This window comes from Thamnophis elegans, chromosome 5, assembly GCF_009769535.1.
Source record: "Thamnophis elegans isolate rThaEle1 chromosome 5, rThaEle1.pri, whole genome shotgun sequence".
Classification (NCBI taxonomy): Eukaryota; Metazoa; Chordata; class Lepidosauria; order Squamata; family Colubridae; genus Thamnophis; species Thamnophis elegans.
Genome location: NC_045545.1, coordinates 95,745,000 through 95,772,726, shown reverse-complemented (window position 1 = coordinate 95,772,726; position 27,727 = coordinate 95,745,000). Strand labels below are relative to the sequence as shown.

Below are 27,727 nucleotides of genomic sequence, written 5' to 3'. Positions count from 1 at the left end.
GCCATTTGTAACATTAATGTTCTAGTTTCTTTCTTAATAAATCTTGTATAAACCTCCCTTGGCAACATGCTGTTCCTTTCATATCTCATAAAAGCTGGAAACCCAACATCTGCTCTTTCCATCAGCTTATCTTTGATTATCACTAGTGCTTCTATCAAGATTTCTCTCTTTATCTCCGTCAATTTTTCTCTGTTTTCTTCTTCTATGCTTTGAGGTCTGGGGTAGAGTTCCAATCCATCCATCTCCCCTTTCCATATTCTGCTCTTGCCAATACCAACCTGTCAGTATCCACATTTTTCTTATCTCTTTGCTCATTTTTTTCTTCCTTCTTTTGAACTCTGTCCTCCACTTTCTTCATTTGGTAAACATCCTCAGTTTCTCCATCGGATTTTTCTGTTTTGTATTCCATATTCTCCAATCTCTTTTCAATTCTCTCTGTCACAACTAATAGATTTTGAATTTCATACATAATCATTTGCAATGTTAACAGTTTCTTTTTCCTGCTGAGCCATTCTTTCAATTTTGCAGACACTGCCACTATAGGGTTCAAGGCTATTTTAATAAACTTCAAACAGGTTCATTTATTATCTTTCAAGTCAAAATATTGTCGTCCCTCCAATAGCTAGTGATAGAACTCCCAAAAGGCACCTGTATAAACAATCTGTGCTCTTCCTGCTATCACTATCAGTAAACAAACTGAAAGAACCTTGAATCTCAAGTGATCAAAGAGAAAGGAGAAAAAACTATGTATCCAGCCTCTTAAGTGGCATTGTAACTGCTTTTCCTCCTGTTGTTACAACCCTCTCCTGCAAACTCCACTCCCTTTTCGCTCCTCTCTTATTCCCTCTGGGAGGGGCCATTCACTGTCTACCTGCGGCCTTACTCCCAAATTGACCCTTGTTCTTTAGCTGTTCCCTTCGTCTGGCAACTCTGCGCATGTGCACACTGGGAACAGGCTCCAGCTGTTCTTCTGCCTCACTGATGTCTGACTCTGAAGGCAGCTGATAACTGTCGGACGGCCTTGGCCCCCTCTCTGCCTCCAACACAGAGCCTATCTCAGAGCCTTCCCCAGACTCCAGGACTGGCCCATCTTCCTCCCCAACCTCCTCACTGTCCGAATCTGCTGCCAGCTTTACTAGCCGCTGGCTGGCCACAACAAGGGGAAAGGAGACCAACTGGTTGCCGGAAGATATGTCCTTTGACTTAGAAATGTGGGGAGGGGGGACTGAGAGGTGTTGGCCCAGCAGGTAAGAATTAACAACCAGATGATCGAAAACAGCTTGTGGGTGTTCCCGTTGCTGGAGGTTTTCAAGGAAAGATTGGACAATCTTTTGTCCGGGATGATATAAGGTTGGGCTAGACTAGAAGACATCTGAGGTCCCTCCTAGCTCTATGATTCTATGGTTGCCCTCTTGCACGACGAGGTCTCGAAAGCTGCCAACTGCCAGGGTTCCAAATAGCATCCAAAAGAAAGATGGCTGCCGGCCTAACACCAACTTTTAAGAGTTGTGGACTTCAACTCCCAGAATTCCTCAGCCAGCCTAGCTAGAATTCTGGGAGTTGAAGTCCACAACTCTTAAAAGTGGCCCAGTCTCCAGAGCCCTGTTCCAGATGTGAAGGGGGGGGGAACAGGCCTATTCCCTCCTAACCGATGAGTAAAATTGTATGAACAAATGAAAGAGGTGTTCTCTAATCTGTTGTATTTATAGATATGTTTCGGCCAGCAATACTCTGGAGGACTGGAATGACAAATTAACCCAATCAGAAGCGTGAGTCTCTTAACCTTCTGCATAAAACGCACGCACACCTTCTGTGCAAGACCACCATTAACTTTTCCTTCCTTGCACTAATTACTTTTCTGCTTGGTCCCTTTGCTGGAAATGCTTCCCGGGGGCTGCGTAATATAAGGCAAAAGGGTGAGGAAATTCTTGGAGTTTCGGGCTGTTTGGCTGATGCTTTTCCTGGGGAGATTGATAGTAAGACGGTTCTTTTATCCTACTAGCATTGACTACTAGCACTGAGGGTGTTACCTAGCTGGGCCATGAAATGTCTGCAAGAAAACAACCAAGCTCAGAGAGTGCAAGCATCCCACAGTCGTCCTCTTCCTCCTCCTCTCCCACTCCCTTCCAGCGCTGATGATGTTACCTAGTTGGGTCATGAAACGTTTGAAAGAAAACCAAGCTCAGAGAGCACCAAGGACCCCACAATCTTCCTCCTCCTCCTCCTCCTCCTCCTCCTCCTCCTCCTCCTCCTCCTCCTCCTCCTCCTCCTCCTCCTCCTCCAGCTCCTCTCCACAAACCCCATTCCCATCTAGCGGTGATGATGTTACCTAGTTGGGTCATGAAACCTTTGCAAGAAAACCAAGCTCAGAGAGCCCCAAGGACCCCACAATCTTCCTCCTCCTCCTCCTCCTCCTCCTCCTCCTCCTCCTCCTCCTCCCTGTAAGCCCCACTCTCTTCTAGCACTGATGATGTTCCCTAGTTGGGTCATGAAACGTTTGCAAGAAAACCAAGCTCAGAGTACATGGACACTACAATCCTCCTCCAGCTCCTCTCCACAAACCCCCTTCCCATCTAGCGCTGATGATGTTACCTAGTTGGGTCATGAAACGTTTGCAAGAAAACCAAGCTCAGAGAGCCCCAAGGACCCCACAATCTTCCTCCTCCTCCTCCTCCTCCTCCTCCTCCTCCTCCTCCTCCTCCTCCTTTTCCCTGTAAGCCCCACTCTCTTCTAGCACTGATGATGTTCCCTAGTTGGGTCATGAAACGTTTGCAAGAAAACCAAGCTCAGAGTACATGGACACTACAATCCTCCTCCAGCTCCTCTCCACAAACCCCCTTCCCATCTAGCGCTGATGATGTTCCCTAGTTGGGTCATGAAACGTTTGCAAGAAAACCAAGCTCAGAGTACATGGACACTACAATCCTCCTCCAGCTCCTCTCCACAAACCCCCTTCCCATCTAGCGCTGATGATGTTCCCTAGTTGGGTCATGAAACGTTTGCAAGAAAACCAAGCTCAGAGTACATGGACACTACAATCCTCCTCCAGCTCCTCTCCACAAACCCCCTTCCCATCTAGCGCTGATGATGTTCCCTAGTTGGGTCATGAAACGTTTGCAAGAAAACCAAGCTCAGAGTACATGGACACTACAATCCTCCACCACCTCCTCTCCACAAACCCCCTTCCCATCTAGCGCTGATGATGTTCCCTAGTTGGGTCATGAAACGTTTGCAAGAAAACCAAGCTCAGAGCACCAAGGACCCCACAATCCTCCTCCTCCTCCTCCTCCTCCTCCCTGTAAGCCCCACTCTCTTCTAGCACTGATGATGTTCCCTAGTTGGGTCATGAAACGTTTGCAAGAAAACCAAGATCAGAGTACATGGACACTACAATCCTCCTCCAGCTCCTCTCCACAAACCCCCTTCCCATCTAGCGCTGATGATGTTACCTAGTTGGGTCATGAAACGTTTGCAAGAAAACCAAGCTCAGAGAGCACCAAGGACCCCACAATCTTCCTCCTCCTCCTCCTCCTCCTCCTCCTCCTCCCTGTAAGCCCCACTCCCTTCTAGCACTGATGATGTTCCCTAGTTGGCTTATGAAACGTCTGCAAGGAAACAACCAAGCTCAGAGAGCACCAAGGGGCCCTCATTTCAACCCAGAGCTACAAATGTTCTCCTAGACAGGTAGTCCTCGACTTGCAACGGTTCACTTAGTGACCGTTCAAAGTTACAACGGCACTAAAAATGTGACTTGTGATGATTTTTCACACTTACCGCTGTTGCAGCATCCTCAAGATCACGTGATCAAAATTCAGAACCTTGGCCATTGACTCGCACTTATGACGGTCGCAGTGACCTGGGGTCACGACGTAATCCCCTTTTGTTACCTTCGGACAAGCCAAGCCAATTGGGAAGCCAGATTCACTTCACAACCGTGTGACTAACTTAACAGCTGCAGTGATTCCCTTAACGGGGACAAGACGGGTCGTAAAACGAGGCAAAGTTCACTTGACAAATGCCTCACTTAGCAATGTTGGGCTCAGTTGTGGTCGTACGTTGAGGGCTACCTGGAATTGGGCACTGTTTAATAAAATGAAAATCAATGGTGAAAAGAGTGAGGTTCTACATAAGAAAAACTAAATGTACAGGTGTAGAATAGGTGGTATCTGACTCAATAGCAGTAACTGTGAGAGGGATCTTGGAGTCCTAGTGGGCAACCATTTAAATAGGAGCCAGCCGTGTGCAGCAACTGCCAAAAAAGCCAACACAGTTCTAGGCTGCATCAACAGAGGGAGAGAATCAAGATCACGTGAAGTCTTAATACCACTTTATAATGCCTTGGTAGCAATAGCAATAGCAGTTAGACTTATATACCGCTTCATAGGGCTTTCAGCCCTCTCTAAGCGGTTTACAGAGTCAGCATATCGCCCCCACAGTCTGGGTCCTCATTTCACCCACCTCGGAAGGATGGAAGGCTGAGTCAACCTTGAGCCGGTGAGATTAGAACCGCTGAACTGCAGATAACAGCTGAAGTGGCCTGCAGTACTGCACCCTAACCACTGCGCCACCTCGGTAAGGTCACACTTGGAATACGGCATTCAGTTTTGGTCACCACGATGTAGAAAAGATGTGGAGACTCTGGAAAGAGTGCAGAGAAGAGCAACAAAGAGGACTAGGGGACTGGAGGCTAAAACATATAAAGAACAGTTGCAGGAACTGGGTATGTCTAGTTTAATGAAAAGAAGGAGTAGGTGTGACTTGATCCAATATTTAAGGAGCTGCCACGAAGAAGAGGGAGTCAAGCTATTCTCCAAAGCACTTGAGGGCAGAACAAGAAGCAATGGGTGGAAACTTGTTAAAGAGTTTGCAGCAGCTGCCAAAAAAGCCAAGACAGTTCTAGGCTGCATCAACAGAGGGATGGAATCAAGATCACGTGAAGTCTTAATACCACTTTATAAGGCCTTGGTAAAGCCACACTTGGAATCCTGCATCCAGTTTTGGTCGCCACGATGTAGAAAAGATGTGGCGACTCTGGAAAGAGTGCAGAGAAGAGCTGGTTTAAAGTTGCCCAGGTTGGAGACCTCTTTCCCAGATAACTCCAGATGAATAATTTGGTTTCTCACACATTAATTCATCAAGGTAAGATTCCCACTGCCCCCACTGCACTCAGCAGCCTGCCCAATCAGCTTGAATAGGTTTTCTCCCTTCAGATCTGATCTGAATACAGGTAGACCTTGAGTTACGACCACAATTGTGCCCAAAATTTCTTGCTGCTAACTGAAACATTTCAGTGAGTTTTAGCCCCAATTTATGATTTTTCTTGCCCCATTTGTTAAGCGAATCACTGCACGTGTTCATTGACTAACGGTCGTTCAGTGAATCTGGCTTCCCCGTTGATTTTGCTGGTCAGAAGGTCGCAAAAGGGAATCACAAAGCGACTTGTCACCCTTGTTTCATCCTTACGGCCATTGCAACATCCTCATGCTTAGGTAATCAAAATTTGGGCGCTTGGCAGCTGGCATGTGTGCGTGTCCACTGCAACATGCCAGGATCACAACCTCCCTAGCCAGCCTCTGACCAGCAAAGTCAATAGGATAAGCCAGATTCATTTAATGACCACATGGTTCACTTAACAGCTGTGGCCAAAAAGCTCATGAGATTGAACATGACTCAGTTTGCAACTGTCTTGCTTAACAGCAGAAATTCTGGTCCCAGTTGTGGTCAGGACTACCTGTATTTAAGCTGGAGGGCTTTGCTCCAAAGGAGATGCTCCAGTTGTGATTCGGAAGAAATGGAATTGTTTTAGGTATAATTTGAAGAATCCATTGTTCTACTTGGCACCCACTGGCTTCCCCAGTACCAAAGTCAATGGGGAAGCCAGTGGGTGCCGAGTAGAACAATAGATTCTAGATGACTTTAATTGTCAATGGGGAAGCCAGATTCACTTAACAATTGTGTTAGTAACTTAACAACTGTGGTAATTCACTTAGCAACTCTGGCACAAAAGGTCATAAAATGGGGCAAAGTATTTCACTTAGCAACAAAGATTTTGGGCTCAATTCTGGTCGTAGGTTGAGGACTACCTTGCATTCTGTGAATCGGAAATGCATTTTGTCTCCGAGGTCATTTCTGTAAATCAGTGTTCCTCAACCTTTGCCTCTCGAAGGTGGATGGACCTCAACATCTCGAAGTCACCCGCCAGCTGGCAGGGAAATTCTGGGAGTTGAAGCCCACCCATCCTCAAGCAGGCAAAGTGGAGAAACCCTGCTATAAATGAATGGTGCACCAGAGTTGGTTTCGTGCTTTCAAGTCGGAGAAAAGAATTAATACAATAACAGCTTCTTGTGATGCCCCCTCAGGAAAAGGACGACTTGTCATTTCTATTTGCAGACTGCTTTTCCAAGTGTCCCTTGGTGATTTATTTATAATCATTTAATTGCCAGAATTACAGTTTGCCTTTTTTCCAGATGCTTCCAAGTGTGCGTGTTTGTGTTTAGATAGAGAGATAGAGATAAAGAGAGAGATAGAAGGAAAGATAGAGAGATAGCTAGATTAGGATAAAGAAAGAAAGAAAGATAAATGATAGGTAGATAGGTAGATAGATGATAGGTAGGTAGGTAGGTAGGTAGGTAGATAGATAGATGATATATATATATATATATATATATATATATATATATATATATATATATATATATATATATATATATATATATATATATATATATAAATATATAAATAAATAAAATAAATAGATATAAATAGATCAGTGTTTCTCAACCTTGTTAACTTGAAGATGTCTGGACTTCAACTCCCATTCTGGGAGTTGAAGTCCAGACATCTTCAAGTTAACAAGGTTGAGAAACACTGAAATAGATGATGGATGATAGATAATAGATAGATGATAGATAGATGATAGACAGATGATAGATAGATGATAGATAGATGATAGATAGATATAGAGATGGATGGATGGATAGATGATAGATAGATATAAATAGATGATAGATAGATAATAGATGATAGATAGATATAAATGATAATAGATGATAGATAGACAGACAGACAGACAGACAGATAGAGACTAGGGGGTGACAAGATAGAAGGATTCCAGTATTTGAGGGGCTGCCACAGAGAAGAGGGGGTCAGGCTATTTTCCAAAGCACCAGAAGGCAAGATGAGAAACAATGAATGGAAACCAATCAAGGAGAGACGCAACCTGGAATTAAGGAGAAACTTCCTAACAGTGAGGTTAATTAACCAGTGGAACAGCTTGCCTCCAGATGTCGTGCTCCGTCACTGGAGGCTTTTAAAAATAGAGTGGATACCCACTTGTATGAAATGGTATAGGCCTGCTGCTTGAGCAGGGGGTGGTGGTGGACTAGAAGACCTCCCAAGTCCCTTCCAGCTCCATTAGGTATTGATTGAGATTGGAACCCAGGTTCTACCACCCCCATCCCTTCAATTCAGGTACTTTAATTTTTGCTTCCTCGGCTGGATGTCCTGCCTCACTCATAATTATGGGCTCAGTTATGGTTGTAAGTTGAGGACTACCTATAGGGGCATTTCCAGATTGACCAATTGCACTGCAATTGCAATTCATGCAGGGGTGGGGTTCAGGCAGTTCGGGAGGAACTGGGTGCTAATTTTACATCTGATTCGCTGAACCGGTACTTGCAAGGAATGGCTGGCCCCGCCCACCCCTCTTCCCTTCCAGGAGCCTCCCCGTGGCCCGTTTTGGATGCCAGGTAAGTGCAGGGCCTGCGCGGAGGCTCCGGAAGGGGGGGAAAATAGATCTCACGGAAGTTCCGGAAGCCTGGAAAGGGGCCTGTTTCCAGCTTCCGGAGCTTCCTGTTTTCGCCCTCCTGGAGGCTCAAGAAAAGCCTCCAGAGCCTGGGGAGGGTGAACATGCCCCGCCCCCGCCATGCTGCAGGAGGCCGAGTAGGCCATGCCCACCATCACCGCGCCCACCCAGCCACCAAACCCTTTGCTAAAATTTTTGAAGCCCACTCCTGAATTCTTGGTTATTTTGGAGAACCCCCACGTTGCAATTTCTGTCTTTCTCCACAAAATACCGAGCCTGGCTATGGAGATTCCACAGCATCCGGCTTTTGGGGCAGCTAAGCTTTGTGCTGACAAGGATTGCGGATGTGAGCGACTTCCTTCCATTCGTTTGCGAATCTTGTGATCAGAGGGGAAAAAGATTACAGTCTCGGTAGCTTCCAACTGTTGGAGAAATCTCAGAATGGGCAGTTTGAGAAGAACAGAGGCTGCTTCCGCTGTTGAAAACTGCAATTTTTGATGGTGTCTTGACAGGAAGCCTTTCCCTTCCTGAATATGTAAATCCTTGCTCAACAGTAGTAACTGGGAGAGGGATCTTGGAGTCCTAGTGGGCAACCATTTAAATAGGAGCCAGCCGTGTGCAGCAGCTGCCAAAAAAGCCAACACAGTTCTAGGCTGCATCAACAGAGGGACAGAATCAAGATCACGTGAAGGGTTAATACCACTTTATAAGGCCTTGGGAAGGCCACACTTGGAATCCTGCATTCAGTTTTGGTCACCATGATGTAGAAAAGATGTGGAGACTCTGGAAAGAGTGCAGAGAAGAGCAACAAAGAGGACTAGGGGACTGGAGACTAAAACATATGAGGAACGGTTGCAGGAACTGGGTATGTCTAGTTTAATGAAAAGAAGGACCAGGGGAGACATGATAGCAGTCTTCCAATATCTCAGGGGTTTCCACAAAGAAGAGGGAGTCAAACTGTTCTCCAAGGCACCTGAGGGTAGAACAAGAAGCAATGGGTGGAAACTAATCAAGGAAAGAAGCAACATAGAACTGAGGAGAAACTTCCTGACAATGAGGACAATTAACCAGTGCAACAACTTGCCTCCAGAAGTCGTAAATGCTCCAACACTGGAAGTTGTTAAGAAGAGACTGGACAACCATTTGACTGAAATCGTATTAGGGTCTCCTGCTTGAGCAGGGGGTTGGGCTAGAAAACCTGTAGGGTCCCTTCCGACTCTGTTATTCTCTTATTGTTAGTGATAAAAGTGCAAAAGACCAAGATATCCTCAATGTGGTTTGGATTTTTGCAACTCGAATCATCATCATTTTTTAATGACCCCATAAATCCCTTGCGGGGAGTGGGTCTGGGCAACTGGAGCTAGTAGAGTGTTTTCTGGCCGGATGCCCTTCCTGTTGCCGTTGCAGAGTTTTGTTCAGCAGAAACATTCTCATTGTGCCCAGAGAGAGAGATATCTGCCTCTACCTAGGATCGAACTCACAGCATCTTGATTGTGAGGCAAAAGCTCCACTTGTAGGCCACCACGCCATTCCATTTTTGCAACTCAGATATGGTAGTTACCGTATTTTTCAGAGTATAAGACGCACCCTTTTCCCTCAAAAAAGAGGCTGAAAATCTGGGTGCGTCTTATACACTGAATACAGCATTTTTGGCCTCCTGAAACCCCGCCCCCTTTGCAAAAAACCCCACCCCTTTGCAAAAAAAATAGCCTTTAGGAGGCTTCCAGAGTGGTCCTGGGGTCTGGGGAGGGCAAAAATGAGTGAAAAACAGGGCATTTTTTGCCCCCCAATCCCCAGGAGCACTCTATAAGCCTCCTAAAGGCTATGCCTTTTTTGGGGGACAAAAAACAGCCTGTTTTCATGAAAAAGGGCCGTTTTTGGGAGGCCTGCAGAGTGCAAAACCTTTTTTTTTTTATTTGCCTCTTCAAAATCTTGGTTTGTCTTTTACTCCGGTGCGTCTTATACTCCGAAAAATACGGTAATTTGAAAAGCGCATGGATGATAAGCTGAGCTGATGATAGGCAGATACCAATAATGTTAATATGTGCTTTCCCCCTTTTTGATCTCCTTAAACAAGGCCAAAAAAGAAGAAACAATTTGACAATAACAGCAGAATAAAGAGTGTTAATTTCACCCATTATCGGGAAGCAGGCAGAGAGACTTCGTACCCTTGCTGAAGTACAGGTAATCCTTAACTTACGACCATTCGATTGACGTTAACGGCGCTGGAAAAAGTGACTTGCAACCGTCCCTCGCACTTACGACCGTCACGGCATTCCCCCCACTGTCATGTGTTCAAAATTCAGGCGGTAACATTTTCAACGGCTGCAGCCTTCCCGGGTGGCACGAACATTGTTTGCGACCTCCTCAGCTGGCTTTTAACAGGTCAGGGGGAAGGGGGGAGGGAAGCCTGATCCGCTTAATGACGCATAGTTCACTTAACAACTGCAGCAATTTGCTTAACAACCATGTTTTTTTTTTAAGTCACCAAATTGGGCATGACTCGATTTTAACAGCCTCCCTGCTTAGCCCAGGAAATTCTGATCTCTTGGTCGTAAGGTGAGGACTGCCTGTATCTTGAGCGTCTCTCAAAATCCTGCCATAACGAAGCGTATCTTCAGAAGGGACACATCCTTGCTTAAATCCTGTTTGCGGTAGTTGCAAAGCTTTGCGAAGCCTCCAATGTGTATGTACACTGAATGCATACAAACCTCTCCCTTTCCCTAACTCCTGTTGTTTTAATCTCCAGCTGAGTCTTCCTTTGCTCCTTAGAGACCGTTCTCAATTAATGACGGCCTCCCTTCACCGTTCTTGTTTTTCTCTAGCTATAAGAAGACCCAGGAAACGCTGTATCAGGCCAGCCAGAAGACCTCAGCTGCTCTTTCCAACGTGGGCTCTGCGATCAGCCGGAAGCTCGGAGACATGAGGTAAGGGGTTGAGTTATTTTTCCTTTTTAAAAAAAAAATCTAATTCTTCCAAAGAATTTTTGACAGGTGCCAAAGATCCGGTCCAGGCATGAAGGTCCAGCTAAAACGGATTTATTGCTCAAATGCCCATGGGCAGACTAGGACTTACTCGGGAGTTAAATAGGGGCCAATGGGACGCGGTGGCTCGGTGGCGAAGATGCTGAGCTTGTCGATCAGAAAGGTCAGCACTTCAGCGGTTCGAATCCCTAGCGCCGCGCAACAGAGTGAGCGCCCGTTCCTTGTCCCAGTTTCTGCCAACCTAGCGGTTCGAAAGCACGTAAAAATGGAGGTAGAAAAAATAGGAACCACCTTTGGTGGGAAGGGAACAGCGTTCCGTGCGCCTTCAGCGTTGAGTCCTGCTGGCCACATGACCACGGAGACGTCTTCGGACAGCGCTGGCTCTTCGGCTTGGAAACGGAGATGAGCACCGCTCCCTAGAGTCAGGAACAACTAGGGGAACCTTTACCTTTTAGGTAGGCTTACAATGAAATTGTGCTTAACATCGTCACGACCAATGCAAAATCACTGTTGTTCTTGGCATTGATCTTGGAACAGCAGTTAAAGTAACTCAGTGGCATCCTATTTTGGGCCTAAAATCCTGATTCTTACCTAATCTAATCAACATCCTGATTTCCCTTTTTCTAAAAACACCTTTTAATCCGTCTGATGTTCTAACTGAGGGGCTGTGGACAAATTAACAAGTTATCGTTGTTGATGTGTTCAGAACTTCCCTTGGACATATCGTTACACCGTACCCGTTGCCAATACTTCATATTTCGGGGTTTATATAACATAGTTCTGATGACGTAGATCAGTGGTTCCCAAACTTGGCAACTTTAAGACTTGTGGACTTCAACTCCCAGAATTCTCCAGCCAGCTGGAGTTGAAGTCCACCAGTCTTAAAGTTGCCAAGTTTGGGAACCACTGACGTAGATTAAAACGATGCTTTGGTTGACCTGCTTGGGAACACATTCATCCTCCCCGTTGAAACTGCTGTTCTTAAATGTTGAAGGCACTCCAGAAGTTCTGGGCAAATTACTTCTTAAAAGATATTGGACAGTTAAGATGCAGAAATACAATTTATATAAATTAGTTTTGGCTTAAAAAGCTGCAGAGTTGAGGATTCTTTTGAGCCAAGTGGCGAGAAGGAAGGTGGCCAAATTCTAGCATTGGGATTTCCCACATATATATGAAATTTCAATAGTCCCCCCCCCCACCTTTTCCACATTGGGGGTTTTCTTACTAATGAGAATCCGTTTGATTTTGTGGTTAAGGCCCTGGGAGAGAAGCCAGAAGATGATGAATGCTAGTCCTACTTTAGGCATTGAATCCAACTGGGTGACTTTGGGCCAATAACCAGGAGACTCTGAGTTCTAGTCCCACCTTAAACATTGAATCCGACTGGGTGACTTTGGGCCAATCACCAGGAGACTCTGAGTTCTAGTCCCACCTTAGGCATTGAATCCGACTGGGTGACTTTGGGCCAATCATCAGGAGACTCTTGAGTTCTAGTCCCACCTTAGGCATTGAATCCGACTGGGTGACTTTGGGCCAATCACCAGGAGACTCTTGAGTTCTAGTCCCACCTTAAACATTGAATCCGACTGGGTGACTTTGGGCCAATCACCAGGAGACTCTGAGTTCTAGTCCCACCTTAAACATTGAATCCGACTGGGTGACTTTGGCCCAATCACCAGGAGACTCTGAGTTCTAGTCCCACCTTAGGCATTGAATCCAACTGGGTGACTTTGGGCCAATCACCAGGAGACTCTGAGTTCTAGTCCCACCTTAAACATTGAATCCAACTGGGTGACTTTGGGCCAATCACCAAGAGACTCTGAGTTCTAGTCCCACCTTAGGCCTAAAAGCCAGCTGGATGACTTTGGAAGGAGGAAGGAGCATTGTGTCTGTTCACCACTTTGAGTGGTTTCTAAAAAAAACAATGATGATCGGCTGTAACTAGATAAATGAAATGAACAAGTGGATAGAGCAGCTGCCTTGTGTGTTTGTTGTGACAAAATTGTGAACCAGCAAAGAAGAATGCTTCACTCATCAAAACCCTGATTTTTCAGGAACTCTCCTCTCCCCATCTGGCTGGGATTATCTGGGTGGTAAGCGCATGCGATGGACTCTGATCACATAAGTGTCAAATGCAAATACCATTTTGTGGTCTTCTACAATTTATGTGTCGATATATGGCTCCTTCCTCCCTTTCTGTTCTGACCCAGGCTTCCTTTGAAACCAAGAAGCAAAATATTGGTCCCGACAAAACCTCCTTTATTTACACAACTGTGAATTCCTTTCATTCACAGTCCGCAAGGCTTTAGCAAACAGTCTTTCAGAGGAATGTTTGTCCACACGAACCTTATTTCGTTTGGCGAGCTGCCAAATCACTAGTTTGCAAACGCAGGGCAAGGCAAAACATGGCACAGAGTCTCTTATAGGCACAAACAGAACTTTCCACTCTTGAAACGACCGAAGGAACAAATTGTTTCCTGCCAACACCCCCCACCCCACCATGTTCACTCCTCTTTTATGGCACTGTTGGTAGGGATGGGGTTTTCTCCTTAGTGTTTGCTGATTAGGTTATTGTTCCCTGATTGATTGTTTGTCTGGGGTCAATCCCTGTTTATCTGGTTGGTGGAGAGGATGTGTAAAACTAATAGCAAACCCCCACACTTATTAGTGTTTGATGATGTTACATCGTTGGGTCATGAAATGTCTGTTAAAAAACCACCAACTCGGCACCAACGACCCCACAGTCCTCCTCCTCCTCTTCACAAACCCTACTCCCTTCTAGCACTGATAATGTTTCCTAGTTGGGTAATAAAATGTCTGCAAGAAAACCACCAAGCTCAGAGAGCATCAAGGACCCCACAATGTTGAGTCTTCCAGATTGATAATACTTACCCGGTCATGATTAACAATCAGAATTAAAACTAGGAGAACAAAAATACCACACAATTTTATCAAAAGAAACATTTTCTCTTCCTCTCAATCTTAGCAGCTTTACAAAATGCCCAGTTCAATCCCCAGCATTTCCCAGCCAGCCACGTGTGGCCTTCAATGTCCAGAATGCCCCAGGCGACATGCCAGCTGGGGGCTGCTGGGGGCTGAAGTCTGCACATTGTCAGGGTTCCAAATAGCATCCAAAATTAAATGAGAGTCCAAGGCAAAGTATTGCTCAAAGTTCCAATTTATGAAGAGAGACATGTTGGCACATCTGGGAAAACCCGAATCTGAAAGCTTCCCGGTTTTCCCCACCCAGTTGATAGTTCAAGATCTTGCCCCTCTCTCCCCCCCGCCCCGCCCACAAGTCCATCACATGGCTCAATCATCCCCTGCCATGCTGGCAGCTTCCACCCATCCAGTTCCGGTCAGGTGCAGCGGTGCAGAGACAAAGGATGACTTTGGCTTTCTAGAAAGAATGTTGTTATGGCTACATCTCATCTCACTCTGTACAATCCCCGCTCCCGTTTTCCCACCATAGAAAATGCATAGCAGAATAATAGAAAGTGCGGCAGGCCAAAGATCCAAAAGGAAAGATGGCTGCAGGCCTGACACACATCTTTTTACCTTACCATGGTTGAGAAAGATTGCTACCTGGTTGCTATCGGTTCTCTTTTTTAACCACGGGGGCGGATTTTGGCTTCTCTGGCAGCCCCCAGCTCCTCCCACCAAAACATCTCCAGTTATTTTGCGGTGCAGAAAGACTCCAAATGATTAATCCGCCCCCATTTTCGAGTTTATCTTATGTGATCAGAGGCTAAGTATTGTGGTGAATTCCTTTTTTTCCTTGTCTTTGAAAGGTCACTTCTGCTCAGCTTGTCTCTGCTGTGTGGTCTTTTTGAGGTTTTATGGTCTTTCTCCCACCAAACTCTGTGTGTGCAGTTCCTTTACTTTCCTGGTGTGCCTGCATGCGTTTACCTTAAAATGGGTAAACAGTTCTGGAGGTGATTCCGAATTGGGGAGACCAGGGAAATCCTGGCAAATCTGAACGGCTTTGGTATGTAAGTCACCTGGTAGCTCAGCATAGTTTCTATACAAGAGTATAAATAAGGGTATATGGAAAGATATATATTTCTATAGAAGAGGGACATGGTGGCTCAGTGGCTAAGATGCTGAGCGTGTCGATCAGAAAGGTCGGCAGTTCGAATCCCTAGTGCCACGTAATGGAGTGAGCGCCCGTTCCTTGCCCCAGCTTCTGCCAACCTAGCAGTTCGAAAGCATATGAAAATGAAAGTAGAAAAATAGGCACCACCTTTGGTGGGAAGGGAACAGCGTTCCGTGCGCCTTTGCCGTTGAGTCATGCCGGCCACGTGACCACAGAGACGTCTTCGGACAGCGCTGGCTCTTCGGCTTTGAAACGGAGATGAGCAGCGCCCCCTAGAGTCGGGAACGACTAGCATATGTGTGCGAGGGGATCCTTTACCATCACCTATAGTTATTCTAGTTTGATCCAATCCAGATGTGTTTATATTATTCCTGTCTCCCCCCCTCAGCTTTGCCAGTGTCTCTCCTGGCTGGGGATAATGGGAGAAACCAGCGGGTCTACATTCAAAGTGTAGCTAAATTGAGTTGGGTTCGATCCAATGGGAATTAGTTGTAGAATGAACTTCCTTTGGATTCAGGCAAGCCAGAATCACTTTGGTCTAGTGGTTAAGGCAGCCGGCTACAAACCAGGAGACTGAGAGTTCTAGTCCTCCTCCAGCATGAAAAGCAAATGGGTGAGTTTGGGCCAATCACCAAGCGACTATGAATTCTGGTCCCACCTTCAATGCGAACGTCAGCCGGATCACCCAGGGGGACGGTGAGTTCTAGTCCTGCGTTGGTCACAAGTCGACTGGGTGACTTTGGGTCTATCAGCAGGGGATTGTGAGTTCTAGTCCCGCCTCAGGCATGAAAGCTGGCTGGATGACTGGACCAACCATTCTCACCTCTCCAGGTATTGGTTCTCGTAGGGAGGAAGGAGTACCAAATATGTTTACTGCCTTGAGCTATTTAATAACAACAACAACAACTGCTGCTGTAAAAAAATCACGCAGACTGATTATAGGTTGCGGCACAATTCATTAGCACAAATGATCCACTGGAATTTGTGCAAAAATTATAATATTAAAACAGCAACAAACTGGTGGGAGCATAAGCCTGAAAAAGTCACCGAAAATCAGATGGTCAAGATCTTGTGGGATTTTCGTATACAAACGGACAAAATACTGGCGCATAATACACCAGACATCACACTGGTTGAGAAAAATAAGGTCACAATCATAGACATTGCAATACCAGGTGATAGCAAGGTCGCCGAGAAGGAACATGAAAAAATCGCGAAATACCAGGACTTAAAAATCGAAATTCAATGATTATGGCACAGACCTGCAGTGGTGATTCCAGTGGTAATTGGCACACTGGGTGCTATTCCAAAAGCACATTTAAAACAGTTAAAAATTGACAAAATCACCATCAGTCAAATGCAAAAAGCCGCACTGCTTGGATCTGCACGCATATTACGAAAATACGTTACGACGTCGTAGGCCCCTGAGTGGGACCCGACTAGTAACCAATGCCAAATCCGGCGAAACAACTGGCCGCTGTGATATAATTCTGTTGTTGCGATAATAATAATAATGGGAAATAAACAAATACAATAAATAACCCCACTGCTAATTACTCTTCTTCTCATTCCTCCAGTGATGAACAGGAGGGACAGGTTTTTTTAAACTATTTTATTAAGTGCACTAAAATCACCTGGAGGTTGACCTTTGTCAAAGATTCCCAGCTTTGTTTGCCAATGTCTCTCGGGAAACTGGTTTGCCTAGTAGCTTCTTCCTTGCCACCTGGCCGTTTCCTCTGGGTTTCTCCTGCCAGAAGATGCCGATTTGTGTGTCGGTGACGCCTGGGGCTAAAGACCAGGGCGTTCCTTCCTTGTACATTCAAGCATAATTTTGGTCTTGGGGGAGAAGGCGTACCTTCTCTGATCTTCTGTAATTCGCAATGAAATGAGCCCAGAGGTGCTGTTGGAAACAAAAAAGGACGTGGGTTTTTTTTCCCTTGAAAACGTTTCGCTTCTCATCCTGAACTGAAGAAGCTGCTTGGATGAGAAGCGAAGCCTCTTCAAGCAGAAACCAAGAAATCCCAGTTGCCTTTTGAAAAATTGCACCCGGGCCTGAATGATTGCAAATCTCGAGAGGCAAAAAGGAGACAGGTACGGCTTGACCAATGGACTTGGCTGCGTATGGAAATGAAGCAGTCAATTTAGCCTACGGAAGTCCTCAATCATCCATGTTGTTTTTTGCTCCAAAGGTGCTCTCTTTCAAAAGGCAACTTTGCTTTTTTTCCCCTTGAAGGCATTTCGCTTCTCATTCCAAGGAGCTGCTTCGGTTCTGATTGAATGGCGGAGGAGGGAAGGATTTACCGTATTTTTCAGAGTATAAGACGCACCAAGATTTTGAAGAGGCAAATTAAAAAAATAACAAAAACGTTTTGCACTCTGCAGACCTCCCCAAAATGGTCCATTTTTTGCAAAAATGGCCCTGTTTTTTGTCAAAACAAAGGGCATGCATAGCCTTTAGGAGGCTTGTAGAATGCTCCTGGGAGCTGGGGGGCAAAAATGAACAAAAAAGGCCTGTTTTTCACTCATATTTGCCCTCCCCAGCTCCCAGGAGCACTCTGGAAGCCTCCTAAAGGCTCTGCAGGGCCATTTTTGCATAGGAGGTGCGGCTCCGGGAGGCCAAAAATGCTGTATTCAGTGTAGACTCACCCAGATTTTCACCCTCTTTTTGAGGGGGGGGTGCGTCTTATACTCTGAAAAATATGATATATTCCTTGCAGTCTTCTGGTCGTTAGCATTCTTTCTGAGAGTCATTGAGGCCACTTGGAGGTTTATCTGTGCAATGGGGGGGGGGTTCACTTGAATCTAGAACTGAAGAAGCTTCTCGGGTGAGAAGCGAAACATCTAGCAAAATAAAGTCCAGTTGCCTTTCAAAAAGCACCTGGGTGATTGAGAATTTCCACAGACAATTGAATGAGCCATTTCTGACCTGCAGCCCAAGGGGAAGACGGCCTACAGACCCCTTAGCAGATGTTGGTGGACCTGTTGGTTTAGGAGCCGAGGTGGCGCAGTGGTTAAATGCAGCACTGCAGGCTACTTCAGCTGACTGCAGTTCTGCAGTTCGGCTGTTCAAATCTCACCGGCTCAGGGTTCACTCAGCCTTCCATCCTTTCGAGGTGGGTAAAATGAGGACCCGGATTGTTGTTGGGGGCAATATGCTGACTCTGTAAACCGCTTAGAGGGTGCTGAAAGCCCTATGAAGCGGTATATAAGTCTAACTGCTATTGCTAGTTGGGTGGGGAGCAGATGTCCTCCAGCATCCTTCACTGAACTCATCCGAGCTGTTTTGAGATCTGCCACGGACGTTCAGATGGGTCAGGACTTAATTGATGGAAACTAACTTTAATCCCACTCTGTGGCATGGATACTAACCGGGGTCCATATTTGGCAGGCTGGAGCTTCTATAATTCTTTCTCCTTTTAAGATTCAACTCTTGGTGGATTGTTTGAGGCCCGAGGATTGGATATGGAAGAGGTGGTCTTGCAATGTGCCCCTAACTTTCTCTCTTTCCTCCTTCTCTATTTCTGCTTCCGTTGGACTCTGCCAGGGCCCATCCGTTCTCACACTCTTTTAGGTAAGGCTTGGTTAGAGGGACGCGGTGGCTCAGTGGCTAAGATGCTGAGCTTGTCGATCAGAAAGGTCGGCATATTGGCAGTTCAAAACCCTAGCGCCGTGTAACGGAGTGAGCTCCCTTGTCCCAGCTTCTTCCAACCTAGCAGTTCTAAAGCACATAAAAAATGCAAGTAGAAAAATAGGAACCACCTTTGGTGGGAAGGGAACAGCGTTCTGTGCGCCTTTGGCATTGAGTCATGCCGGCCACATGACCACGGAGACGTCTTTGGACAGCGCTGGCTCTTCGGCTTTGAAACGGAGATGAGCACCGCCCCCTGGAGTCGGGAACTAGCACATATGTGCGAGGGGAACCTTGACTTGGTTAAAGGAATCATCTGTATGGGAACGCTGGTTCAGCCACGTCACTATTCTGGAATGCAGGTAGTCCTCCACTTACGACCACAATTAAGCTGTAAATTTCTGTTGCTAAGCAACGGAGTGTCTCCCCCCCCATTTAATGATCTTTTCTTGCCACCGTTGTTAAGTGAATCCCTGCAATGGTTCAATTTAGTAAACATGGTTGTTAAGCGAGCCCGGCTTCCCCCTGGACTTTGCTCGTCAGAAGCAAAGGGGACCAGTTGATCCTGGGGATCCCTGCGGCCGTCATAAATACGAGCCACTTGCCAAGCGGCCGGATTTGGATCACATGACCATGGGAGGATGCTGCAACGGTTGTAAGTGTGGGGAAAAGTCTCTCCCCCCTCCTCCTCCTCCAGTGCCATTGTAACTTAGAACGGTCGCTAAAGGCATGGTCGTAAGTTGAGGACTGATCTGTAATTCTCCTGATCCATCCTCTGCTGAGAGGGTCCCAGAATGAGTTGCGAGTCACAACTCGTGCCCAGCGAGGGCTGCAAGGGGCAGTGTGGCGCTGTCCGTGGTTTAATGCTTCTAACGTTTCCTTCCTTTCCCCTTAACGCTTCCGAGTAGCAGTTACTCCATCCGTCAGTCAATAAGTATGCCAGCAATGAGGTAAGGTAGCAACAGCCTCGTTTCCCCCCCCTCCAAAACGATGTTTAATTTATTTTTTATTTTTTATTAACAAACATGTAAAATACACACACACACACAAAACCTAGACGTACACCACATTTACATAATACAATACGAACAGGAGCTTCCTGTTCTTTCTAATAGCAATTATCGATCGATACCGCTCACCTTATATTATTTCCCCTTCTATTGTATTTCATTTGGATTTCACCATTCTTAACCCTCCTATTTTACTCATAACTATTATTGTTTTGAGTTTTGTTATATTCCTTCATTGATTCTTGTTTCTTTCCTCCATCCAGCTCTATCATTTATCCCATATCTGGTATGATTCTGATTCTTCTTTTCCCTGGATTTCTTTAGTTAGTTTGTCCATTTCAGCACAGTCCATAACCTTTCTTATTATTTCATCTTCGCTTGGAATTAATTTGGTTTTTTCCATTTCTGGGCAAAGGCAATCCTTGCTGCCGTAATTGCATGTAGTATTAAATTACTGGATTTCTTTTTTGTATTTCGCAGACATTATTCCTAATAAAAAAACTTCAGGTTTCCATTCTATTTTAACCCCTGTTATTGCCTCCAGCAACTCTTGCTTATTGATTCCGTGTTCAGTCTGGCGAAATGGCCATGATTTAAATGTTTATTTTTTGCAAAGACACCTAGAATCACTGAAGGTGAGTGGGAGGCCATATAAATTCTCTAAAAATAAGCAAACGAAGAAACAAATTGTGGGAAAGCAAGTTTGTCAACAGGAAATAAGCCTGTGGATTCTCAGCTGGCGGTGGGACGTGGCCATTTAGCGGTTACCACGTTTTTGTGCATGCTATTGTAAACTTGGGGGCTTTGACTATCGCTGTTGTATCTTATGATTTATGATGATGGCATTTTAGGATTGTGATCGTGACTTACCACTTATTGCTTGTATGTATTCTCTTCTCTTCTCTTCTAATTATTTCATATTCTATTCTATGCTAAGCCAAACTATTCTATTCTGCTCTACTCTATTCTTCTGTTGTTCTGTTTTGTTCTGTTCTATTTTACTCTACTCCACTCTATTCTTCTGTTCTGTTCTATTTTATTCTATTCCTTATTCTATTCTACTCTACTCTATTATCCGTTCCGTTCCCTTCCTTATTCTATTCTATTCCATTCCACTCTACTCTATTCTACTCTATTCTATTCTACTCCTATTCTATTATTTCATACTCTTTGCTATGCTATGCTATTTTATTCTACTAATTCTGATTCTATTTTCTGTTCTATCCTATTCCTATTCCTGCTTTTGAACTGCTTTCTAAGAAAGCTGGAACCTAAAATTTCTGAACCATCTATAATTGTTTTTTGACACAAGCCTTCCTGGAAGTTGTAGATACATCTTTCTCTTTCTGGAAAAAAAAAAGTGTGCGTGTTTCTCATTCAACCGAGAATTGTGGCTTTTAAGGATGCTTTTGTGGAGCTTCCCTTGTTTTTCCACATCATCATCATCCAGAGTTCAGCAAATTGTGGAGGTGATAAATTGTGGGAAGTGGGTTCTGAAGTATTCTTCAGGTAGCGAGACAGCAGGCTCCAAGATGGCCTGCCTGAACAAAGAATGCAAAATTGTAGTACTCTCTTTCTATTTTTTATTTTATTTTACATAACTGTTCTTTTTTCTTTTGCAAGGAATTCTGCAACTTTCAAGTCTTTCGAAGACAGAGTTGGAACCATAAAGGTAATTTTCCTTCCAAACATGGGAGAACCATCTCCTCCACCTCCTCCACCACCACCACCACCACCACCACTAGGCAATGGAGAACCAGCTAGTAGTTAAGGCGCCAGGCTAGAAAACGGGGGATCGTGAATTGTAATCTCGCTTTAGGCATGAAAGCCAATTGGGTGACTTTGGGCCAATCCCTAGGAGACGGTGAGTTCTAGTCCCGCCTTAGGCACGAAAGCTGGCTGGGTGACTTTGGACCAATCGCCACAAGACCTGGAGTTTAATTAATTAATTAATTAATTAATTGATTGATTTATCTATTTATCTGTTTATTTATTTATTATCAAAATTTATATGCCACCCAATCCCGAAGGACTCCGGGCGGCTTACAAAAAAGAGAAAAAAAGACACATAACGAAAGAAAACGGTTTAAAATAGCAACACCTCATACATTCATCCTAATCGGGGCTGGACCTCAACAGTGAGGTCAACAGCCCCAGGCCTGCCGGAACAGCCAGGTTTTTACAGCTTTCCTGAAGGCCATGAGAGTGGGTATGGTCCGGATCTCTGGTTGTAGCTGGTTTCAAAGAGTCGGAGCAGCCACAGAGAAGGCTCTCCTCCAGGGGCCCGTCAGCCGACACTGTCTGGCTGATGGCATCTGAAGGAGGCCCAATCTGTGGGAACTTACTGGCCGCTGGGAGGTATGTGGCAGTAGGCCTTAATCCTGCCTTAGCCATTAACTATGGGCCAGTCACTAGGAGACCTGGAGTTCTAGTCCTGTCTTAAGCATGATAACCGGCTAGGTGACTTTGGGCCAAATCACCTCTCTGTGAGGTTGGTTGGGCTGAGAGAGCCCAAAGGCCAAAGGAGTATCAGATAGCAAGATTAAAGGTCACATATAGATTTTGAAAAATGCACTTAAATGGGGGGGGGGGGGGGAAATGGAGCAAAAAAAAAAAAAACAAACCCAGGGGAGAGGTTCATCCGCTTAATTCTTAACACTTTTTTTTCCCCTTTTTCATTCAGTCCAAAGTTGTGGGTGGCAAAGATAATGATGGCGGCAACCAGCTCCACTCGCCGACAGCCGCTGGCGACAAGCCGCCCCAGGACAACGCGCCTTTCTAAGCCCCCCGACAATCGTGGCGGTGCATGGCTGCCGGAGCCCCACCCTTTGCTCTTCCCAACACGCAAGACGAAAAGAAAAAAGAAAAAAAAAAAGGAAACAAAACAAAAAAAAAAGAAGAGAATTGCGGTCCCACTTGGAAGAGAGAGATCCATACATCCCCTCTTCGCTGCTGGAACCTTCAGGTCCAATAAAGTGAACAGACGGCTTTTTGTACACTTATACCTATTTTACACTAAAGGCTTCTCGAGGGAGCCCCGCTCTACGCTTCTTGTTGGAAGGGTTAATCAGCGGGGAGGATTCGGCCGTTTGAACCTAAAAGAAAGACCCCTTTTAGGCTTCAAGAGGCTTGTAGACACTGCCCCCCCCCCACACACTCTTTGTTCCTCCAGTTGCAAGCAGAAATTTGAATTTTTTTACGCAATACGGGGAAAAAAGGGTCGTTTCAGGAGGCATTTAAGCTGTACGCAAAACAGCCGAGTGCTCTATGTACCCTTAACGCCATCTTCTTGGTATAACTAGCTAGCTAGCTTTCAGTTATTCGAGCTCGTTTCCTTTCGGGGCAGTTAGAGTCCCCGTTGACTGCTTTGGAAACCTTGCCCCACCTCTTGTTTAGATCGATAAACCCTTGGGGGGGGGGCTTAAAGATAGCCCTCCCCCTTTCCCTTCTCTTCTGGAATTCCCAGAATCTCCTCTTAGCCCCCAGCCGAGCCTGCCGCCCAGGCTTATCTTAAGCTTTAATAAATCTCAGAAAGTTTATTTTTTGGGGGGGTGGGGACGACGCGGGGGACTTCCATAGCGCATCAGCTTTTTCGCATCGCGATTTAGGGGGCCATTCCCGCCTCTCAGACGCGGGAGCTGAAACACAAGCCTTACGTCACCAGCTGCTTTAATCGTTTATAATCTTTTTATATCTCGGAAGTGTGAAGGAGGTTGTGGGTGAGGAATCGAAGGAAAGGAAACGAAACAGGTTGAGGCATCTTATCGTAGAAACGGTGTCTCTTGACGTTCATTACAGCGTGTTGCATACATACTCGCTTGAACGCATGTTCTTTTTCTCTCCCTCTCTCTCGTTCCCTTCAAGTGTAGGGAATTTGCTTTTCTGTCCTCTGGATTTGGGTCTTGCCTTAGAAAGTCCCAGAGGCTGCGAGGGAACCCCTGGGATTATCAGGGCGCCCCAAAATTCCATTCTTTTCTTCACTCGTTGGTTCCTTCCGGGAACTTTTCGTCCCATGTTTTTGAGATTCTGATGGCAGGATTCTCTCCATTGGCTTCTGCAGCCATGGTGGTCGTGGGTGGCACCGCTTGGTGATTACGTATGGAAACACTAATCCCTGGAGGGAAGGGTGAGAACGCGCCGTTCTCCTCCCCTTGTAGCTCGAAGGCAGAGGCGCCCCTGAGCGATGCAGACTTTTCCATGCCTTAGAGGCTCAGTGGGATGGGAAGCAGCGTGCCCCACAATAGATACCAACTTAGCACCCAGAAAGAACGATTGGGAGACCCTTCCTCTCTCTCCAGTCACCCGAGAAGCAAGTTTTGACACTCAAAAATGCGGGCGATGAAATTCTTCTTTGTGTCCTTTTGTTGCTGTTGGCTGAATCCCTTCCTGGCTCAGAACCTGGCTCCAGAGAGGCAGGGGAGGCTAAGGGGAGGGGTTTTTATTGTCGTTTCTTGAGAGGGAGATAGCCCACCTGCGTTTGGAAAAAAATAAATAAATAAAAGGGAGAATCGGTGTTGATGCGACCGGGCGCTGCAGGACGAGGCTCAGTTGTTTCTCCTGTAATGGGTCTGGGGGAAATTTGTCAATAAAATATTCCTTTTGGAAAAGCAGAGCGCTTGTCTGTCCTGTTATATTTCGGATCTGCAAATCCTGGTTATAGGCAACGGTCCCCGGGTTGCGATGCGTCAGCGTTCCAAGTCATAACCCCGTAGAAATCGGAACTCCCGAGGCAGACGGATTCCTCAAAGAAGAGTTTTATTGGAGATATCATATTGGCACAACTGGTGAAAACCGGCTCTGAAAGTTTCCACGGTTTTCACCTAATTAAAAGTGAAAGCCCCACTTTCCCCAAACAATCAGTCACGTGGTCCAATTAAGGTGCTGGCCAGTTGCCTGGTTACTTCACTCCTCCTTTCTCCAGCCACCTGTTGGAATGACCTTGGTTCCCACAGGAATCTATTTTGCTTTGGCTACAGATCCCCATTGAACTATGTTCACCCTCCCTATCCTTTCTTCGCATAGCGGCAATCCTCAAGCATCTATAATGGCCCCAGCTCGGTTCGCTTCAGAATTGACACGGTGATGATAGATAGATAGATAGATAGATAGATAGATAGATAGATAGATAGATAGATAGATAGAAGTTTATTTATATGCTGCCCTTTTCCCTGGGGGGACTCAGGGCGGCTCACAATCCAAGAAGGAGGGGGAGACAAACTTTTTGACATATAAGACAATACATAATTAAAAAAACACAACATTCATAGCATTCGGGCGGGTTACAGTCTTAGCCCCAGGCCTGACGGGATAGCCAGATTCTGAGGGCTGTGCGGAAGGTCTGGAGGGTGGTGAGGGTACGAATCTCCATGGGGAGATCGTTCCATAGGGTCGGAGCTACCACCGAGAAGGCTCTCCTCCACGTAGTTGCCAGTCGGCATTGACCGGCAGATGGAACTCGGAGGAGGCCTAATCTGTGCGATCTAATAGGTCGCGTGGAGGTAATTGGCAGTAGGCGGTCTCTCAAGTACCCAGATCCACTACCATATAGGGCTTTATGGGTGACAAGTAGCACCTTGAAGCGCACCCGGAGATCGACAGGTAGCCAGTGCAGCTCGCGGAGGATAGGTGTTATGTGGGTGAAGCGAGGTGCACCCACAATCGCTCGCGCGGCCGCATTCTGTGATCTTTTTGGTGCGGCTGAAAGTCAGATGATTCTGAATGAAAGGTTGAGAGCAACCTTCGAGTCGCCTTGAGACGAGAAGGGCAGCAAATGGATCTAAAACAAACAACAGTTTGCTGTCAAACCCTTCTCCTTGCGCCATCGTCGCACTGTTCAGATATTCCACGACTTACAATCACAATTGAGCTCACAAATTTCCCTTGCGAAGCCAGACAGATCTTCAGTGGGCTTTTTTATGACCTTTCTTGCCACAATTGTGGAGCGGATCACTGCAATTGTTATGTTAGTAACACGGTTGTTAAGTGTAGGTAGAGGTCACAAAAGGGAATTGCATGACAATAACGCGTCAATGGGAGGCAGGGAGCGGAAGCTGAATTCGCTTAACCACATGATTTACTGAACTGCAGTGATTTGCTTAACAACTTCGGCCAAAAAGGTAGTAAAATTGGGCACCCCTCCCTGAACGGAACGGCCTTGCTTAGCAGTAGAAATTCTGGTCCCAGTGGTCATAAGTTGAGCACAGTCCGTATTGGCATAACATGAGCGACGTTGAGCCAGGGGTTGCCTTGCGTCACTCATGTCACACCCAGCTGTGTGTCAGCTTTGCTTTTGAAAAATCCACCTTGCTGTGCTACAAACACTTTGAACGACAACGGGGAAGGCACAACTTCACACAATATCCTCTGCGGGCCATCTTAACGGCTTGCTGATTATTGTGAGTGCAGTGAGATGATGGTTCAGCGATGCAGACTCTGAATGTAGTTTAATTCAGTTCAATGAACAAGAGCCCAACATGTCCTCCTAACCCAGGCAAGAGGATACATCTTAATTCTGCAGCGACATTATGCAATTAATCTTTCGGTATTTGGGCCATGAAATTGAGCATTTTTTGCCTGTGATCCACGTCTCTTTAAAATGTGAGGTCATTCAATGTGCGTTTGATAGGCTTCTTTTGGGTGGGTGGGTAAGAACGCAGCCAGCAGATAATTAAAAAAAATAAATTCCTATGATCCTGCGAAGGGCTTGGGGGAAGAAAAGGATCAGCACACGGTGCATCTGCCACTGAAAATGGGCCCCCATTGCGGCCGAAAACAAACTGAAAATGAAACCAAAGGAGAAATGTTTCCCCTTTTGCATTTGAGCATTCAAAAAGAGACAGAAGAGGAGAAGTGGAACGAGCAAGGACAAAGAAAAAGAAGGGAAGAGAGCAAGGAAGGAAAAAGAGGGGAGAAGAAAGGAGAAGAGGGAAGGAAGAGGGTCTGGGGGAGGTCCTGCCTTAGTATTTGGCTACCACAGGTGCCCCTCCCTCTGACATGAGTGACATTGAGCTGGCCGCGCCCGCCAGACCCACACCCTGGCCAGGCACCCTCTCCCGGCCCTCCGAGGTCAAACACAACCCTGATGCAGCCCTCAATGGAAACGAGTTTGACACCCCTTTATAGGTAGTCCTCAACTTACGTTTACTTGTTTAGTGACTGTTCAGTTACATCATGGAAAAAAGTGACTGATGACCATTTTTGTGACTGTTGCTCCATGGTCATGCAATCAAAATTCGGACAGTTGGCAACTGACTCACATTTACGACGGTCGCAGTGTCCTGGGGTCACGGGATTCCCCTTTTGCGACATTCTGACAAGTGAAGACAACGGGAGAGGCAGATTCACGCCACACATTAGCGTTGCGAACTTAACCACGGAAACGATTCACCTAACAACGGTGGAGAGAAAGGTTGTCAAGTGGGGCAAAACTCACTGGACAAATGTCTCGCTTAGCAACAGAAATGTTGAGCGTAACTGTGGTCGTAAGTCATACTTATCCATCCTCTGTCTATCAGCGATTGTCTTCACCTTATTCCATCAGTAGTTCCAACTTTAGCAAACGTTCTACCAATGTACCTAAAATCCTTTATTTGCTCTGGCTTTTCACATTTCTTGCCAAATTTTTAATTACTCATGACATTTTGTTAAAGCCAAGTTATCTTGGTCGCTGATGCCTTCGTTTTTGGGGGTCTCGTGCTCAATGCACCATGTACTCTGAACAGCTGCAGCTGGAAGCAAGCATCATGTTCGGCGATAGCCATTATTTCGAATTATGATGGAACCGCAATTAGGTAACGTTTGAAGATTAATACGCTAAAAGTATAGTGCAAATTTACACTGTGATTTTTATTATTTTGCTAGTAGGGCTGTTCAGTGGAAACACAGCACAGATAACCCTCAACTTAACAATCATTCGTTTTCGAGATCATTCAAAGTTACAACAGCACTAGAAAGTGACTTACGGCCATTTTTCACATACATGACGGTTGCAGCATACCCATGGTCATGTGATCAAAATTTGGCTGCTTGGCAACTGGCGTGTAATTATGATGGCGTCACGTGCTTCTGACAGACAAAGTCAATGGGGAAGCCGGGTTCATGTAACAACTGTGTTACAACTTAAAAACTTGATTCACTTAACATGTGGCAAAAAGTCCTCCAAATGGGGTAAAATTCACTTAACAACTGTCTTGCACAGTAACAGAA

The 27,727-nt window shown here is 45.8% G+C and overlaps 1 protein-coding gene across 4 annotated transcripts in view; it reads left to right on the top strand.

Annotated features, from left to right (window-relative positions):
- Positions 1-24,132, top strand: part of TPD52L2 (TPD52 like 2) — a 43,087-nt gene extending 18,955 nt beyond the window's left edge. For 2 of the 4 annotated variants that reach the window (XM_032218052.1, XM_032218053.1), the window contains exons 4-7: positions 1,710-1,769; positions 10,630-10,731; positions 21,146-21,194; positions 22,206-24,132. In XM_032218052.1, coding sequence (XP_032073943.1) covers positions 1,710-1,769; positions 10,630-10,731; positions 21,146-21,194; positions 22,206-22,304 — 310 coding nt within the window. In that variant the 3' untranslated portion in view covers positions 22,305-24,132. The remainder of the gene's footprint in view (positions 1-1,709; positions 1,770-10,629; positions 10,732-21,145; positions 21,195-22,205) is intronic. The other 2 variants (XM_032218054.1, XM_032218055.1) reach the window with 1 other exon arrangement.
- Positions 24,133-27,727: the final 3,595 nt, after the last annotated feature.